Source organism: Belonocnema kinseyi, chromosome 8 (genome assembly GCF_010883055.1).
Source record: "Belonocnema kinseyi isolate 2016_QV_RU_SX_M_011 chromosome 8, B_treatae_v1, whole genome shotgun sequence".
Classification (NCBI taxonomy): domain Eukaryota; kingdom Metazoa; phylum Arthropoda; class Insecta; order Hymenoptera; family Cynipidae; genus Belonocnema; species Belonocnema kinseyi.
In genome coordinates, this window is record NC_046664.1 from 74216917 (window position 1) to 74221661 (window position 4745).

At 30.1% G+C, this 4745-nt stretch overlaps 1 protein-coding gene across 1 annotated transcript in view; it reads left to right on the forward strand.

The window, feature by feature from the left end:
* LOC117178546 (venom acid phosphatase Acph-1-like) overlaps positions 1-1474 on the forward strand; it is an 18150-nt gene extending 16676 nt beyond the window's left edge. The window contains exon 6 of the mRNA XM_033369973.1: positions 973-1474. Within this exon, the coding sequence (XP_033225864.1) occupies positions 973-1474 (502 nt within the window). The remainder of the gene's footprint in view (positions 1-972) is intronic.
* The last annotated feature ends 3271 nt before the right edge of the window (positions 1475-4745 follow it).

Sequence of the window (4745 nt, forward strand, 5' to 3'; positions counted from 1 at the left end):
TATTTATGGATTTTGCGGAAATTATCATGTATTTCCACATTGAAAATTTTTTGTATTTTTTCTGAAATTATCATGAAGTTTCTAATAAAAACATTTTTCATCGAAAAAAACGAATATTTCTTGTATCAAATGCCTCATCTATACATTTTTTTATTAAATTAGTTTGTAAACATTATAAAACTTATCAACCAATAATGAATGTTGCAGAAATTGTGATGAATTTCCCAAACGAAAGGACTGGTATTGAAAAAAAATTTGCGGACAAATGCCCGAATAATGCATTGGTTTTAAAAAATCATAAGATTAATAAAAAAATTATGAAATTTTCTAAAATTAGTATATCCTTCCTAATTTCAAAAATGACATAAAAAGAAAACTGTTTTTTCTTTTAAAAAATGCCTGATTAATGCATTTCTTTATATTATTAACAATTATAATCTCAAGAAGAAATTTCTATATCGTTATATTTATTTTTATCCAAGTTTCCTAAATATAACTTTAAAAACGTAAAATTATGGAAAATCGTAAAAAACATTCGTCCAAAAAATAATTCGTTGCTACAAAATTTTTTTCTTAATTACATAATATTGAAATATCTTCAACTAATATTATTTTGTAAAACTTAGACAATTCAAAGCATTTTAATGTTGCTGGCGAACACCGGGAACGGCAAATAGGATAATGGCCATTTTTTTCGTCATATTTGTTTATTTATAAAAAAATTGAAAGCCTAATTTGAAAATCAGGTCCCATAAATGCCTTAGAAATCTTATGAGCTTTTTTCAGATTTTATTTTGTCTAATTAAAAATCTCCGCATGTGGAGGCCGTGCTGCGTTCACCACCTAACTTCACAGTGACTGATCCACTTCTTGTATTGATTTCAATGCCCAGTGAAATGCTCTAATTCAAATACCTAATTGTTTCTAAATAATTGTTTCAAGCATAAATTAATACATATTTTATATATTTAGATACGCAACAGAGTACTTGGAAGCAAAGAGAGACACAAAAAAAGAGTTGAAAAAGTTCAAAGGATTTATGAAAGATTTAAGTAAATGGACAGGAAAAAGCATAAAATCGTCACTTGATATGTATCACATTTACGTGACTTTGGAATGTGAAAAGTTTATGAATCTTAAACTGCCATCTTGGACTAAGGGTGTTTATCCAGATGGTGATCTTTATAAAGGAACTCTTTTGGAATTTGAGAGAATGAATTATAGCGAAAGTATGAAGAGACGAAACGGAGGCAGGTTGCTCAAAAAATGCAAAAACGATATGGACTCTGTAGAAAATGGTCAAATGGATAAGAGCCGAAAGATGATTATTTATGGCGCCCATGATCTTAACATTCTTGCAATTCTAAAGTCCTTAGATGTTTACTTTCCACATGTACCCAAATTTTCCAGTGCTGTAATTATAGAATTACATCGTATGGATAAACCTAATGAAGAATATTATGTAAAGGTATGACTTTTAGGATATATCCAAATTAATCAAAACAATTTTTTTTAAATTTGTTGTTCACAAAGCTTTTAAGTTTTCTTGAGTTTCAATGTTTTTCGATACGCGAAAATAAAAATCTCTTCGTAATTTTTTATCGATTTTAATCAATTATTTACTGAGAGATAATTCCTATTTAAGACATCCCTATTTTTGCACAAAATTCTTAACATCTTTGGAAATAAGTGAAGCATTTGTCGAATAAATTCAAAACTTTCCAGTGACAAAAATTTGCTAATAAAAAAATTGCCAAGACCCAAAAATCAAGATTGAAAATACAGTAGCTTATTACAAACTTTATTTTTTTATTGTATGAAGTATTCTTTGTAATTTGTGGCTAACGATATTTGAGGACAATGAACATTTATGAGCAATCGCAACATTTTTAGCATAGAAATTCTTTGGAAAAGAAATCGACATGATTTAGGAATCAATATTAGAAATACAGCGAATTTTATCATTCTAATTTTGGTATTAATTGAAATAATTATCTTTTTATCACATCCATCATAAGTGCGATTTTAAGTACGCTTAACGATATCGAAAACAGCACTTCTTAGCATAGGCCGAAAAATTTTAACTCAGAGTACAGCGTACTATAAAGTAACTGATACTCTGATCTGATTGGCTGCTTGACATTTAAATCAGTGCTTTATGGTACGATGATTGCAGTAACCCCAACTTTTCCATGTAGACGCACGCTTGCGCTAACTGGAGTGATAAAAAGTTATGTGTGACTCATCCTTCGTCTCAGGGATTAAAATGAATTTGATTGGATAGGATTGGTTCGAAGTTTATAGTATTAAATCGAATTAGAATTGATTCGATGGGAGTAGAGCAGATTGAATATGATTGGATTGATTTGGAATTGATTGTAATAAATTCGATTGGATCGGAATAGGTTGGATTGGATTGAAGTGGATTGGAGTAGTGTGAATTGGAAAAGAATTAATTGGATTGGAGCTGATTGTATTAGACTAGATTGAATTGGATCAGAATATATTGGATTGAAGTAGAGTTAATTGAATTGCATTGGAATACATTGGACTAGATTAGAATGAATCGAATAGGATTGAGATGGAGCGGACTGGAGTGAATTGAAATTAATTGAATGGAATTTAATTTAAACTAATTGGATTTGATTGGAATGAATTGGATTGCATTGGACTGAAATGAATTGGATTAGAGTGTTGCAGACTGGGTTGGAATGGTCCTTCTATCAAAAATATTTATCACACCGCCTTACAGTGCACTATAAAGTAACTGAGGCTGTGATATAATTGGTTGACGGACATTTATATATGTTTTTTTAGTTCGATTAGTGCAGTGACCCCAACTTTGGCATGTAGACGTACACTCGCGCTAACTTGGTTGATAAAAAGTAAGGTTTGACTCGACCTTTATCTCGAGAGTTGAACTGAATTGGATTTGATTGAATTAGAGTGGATTGGAATTCATTGCATTGAAATGGATTTAAACGCAGTGGAATGGATTAGATTGAACTAAATAGAATTGAGATGAATTGGTTGGATTTGATTGGAGTAAGGTTTATTGGAATGTATTGAATTGAATTGGAGTTAATTAGGCTGGTTCAAAGTATAATGGACTGCATTGGGTTGGATGGGGTCATTTTGTGTGAATTGGATTGAACTGTATTAGATTGGATTGAATAAGATTAGATTGGATTAGGGTGGGGTGGATTTGGTTTGATTGGGGTAAATTGATATTTATTGGATGGGAATGGATGGGATTGGAATAAATTGGGTTGAATCAAAGTGGTGTAAATTGAATTGGAATGGATTGGAGTGGGTTAGAATGAATTGAAATGGATTGAAGTGGCTTGGGCTAGATTAATGCAGAGAGAATTGGATTGGAGTGAATTAGATCGAATTGAAATTAATTGGAATGGAAAGGAGTAGAGTAGAGAGGATTGAATTGCAACTAATTTGATTGGATTGGAATTCATTCTCTAGCAGATACGACTCTCCTACTTTCAGCTTCCAGGGTAATGACAGTCCTCCCAATTTGGGGACATTTTTTAATCGCGCTTGCGTCGCGCTGGAAACCCGATTGGTTTAACCTCGAGCAACCTCGAGCGCGCATTTTTAATTATATAAATATTAAAATTTAACGTTTATAATAAATAATCATTGGGAAACGCATCAAAAGTAATTTCTTAATCCTTAAATAGGATTTTGGGGTGACAGACAAAAAAATAATGTGGTTTTGTTACGAAAAATATTAATAATTCAGACTTCAGGAAAACAATATACTTAATTTATTTTTGATAATTATGTTGATTTTATTTTAAGTCACATTGTTGGGAATAAAAAATTTTTATTTAGAAAATTAACAAAGACGAGATTAATGGCTGTGATAAAACAAATTTTCTTTTCTCTGAATTCCGAATTTTTAGCGTCTTTTTAATTAAAATCGAATTATAAATTATCTGTCACTTCAACATATTATTTTAGGATTAAGATATTACTGTTTATGCTTTTCGCAATCATTATTTATTACAAATTTTTAATTTAAATATTTATACTATTCAAAATCAGTCAGCTAACAGTAACCAATCCGGGCGTATTGGCGCTCCCAAAATTGGGAGCACTGACTGATCGGAATCCCTGGGGTACTCCTAATGCGGACTGATTGAAAAGAGGATTGAGAGTGAATATTTTCAAGAAATAACGAAACTTTTTAGTATTATCATAAGAAAATATGATTATAAATAATAATACATTGTTAAAAAATTTTCTTATGTTCTCTTTAATGGACTATTGCCCTTTTCTACCTGAAAATTTGAAAATAAGTTTAAAATTTTTTAAATCCACGTCAGTCTAACTGTTCTCTAGCAAAAAATTCTATGGATAGTAGTAAATTGTTTAAACAATTTATGTAAACATCTTCTTATCGGTAGCAATTAATATTTTAGGTTTTATAAACAATTTTTAACAAAAGAAACTCAAACGAAGATTATTATTATCCTAAAAACACGCAATACCAATTTGTTCACTTATGGGGTTTCTTTAAGGATGTATAAAACGGACTTATGGGGGTAAAATTAAGAAAGTAATTTTTGATGCATATTCTAAAGTTAATCTACAAAATCGTCTTGCATCTAATGTTAGGCATGTTTTAAACTTGGTGGGACCTGCGAGACTTCTAAATATCACTTTAAAAAAATATTTATGTTTTTTTTAGATTTAAAAATATTATATTTTATTTTATAATATTATAT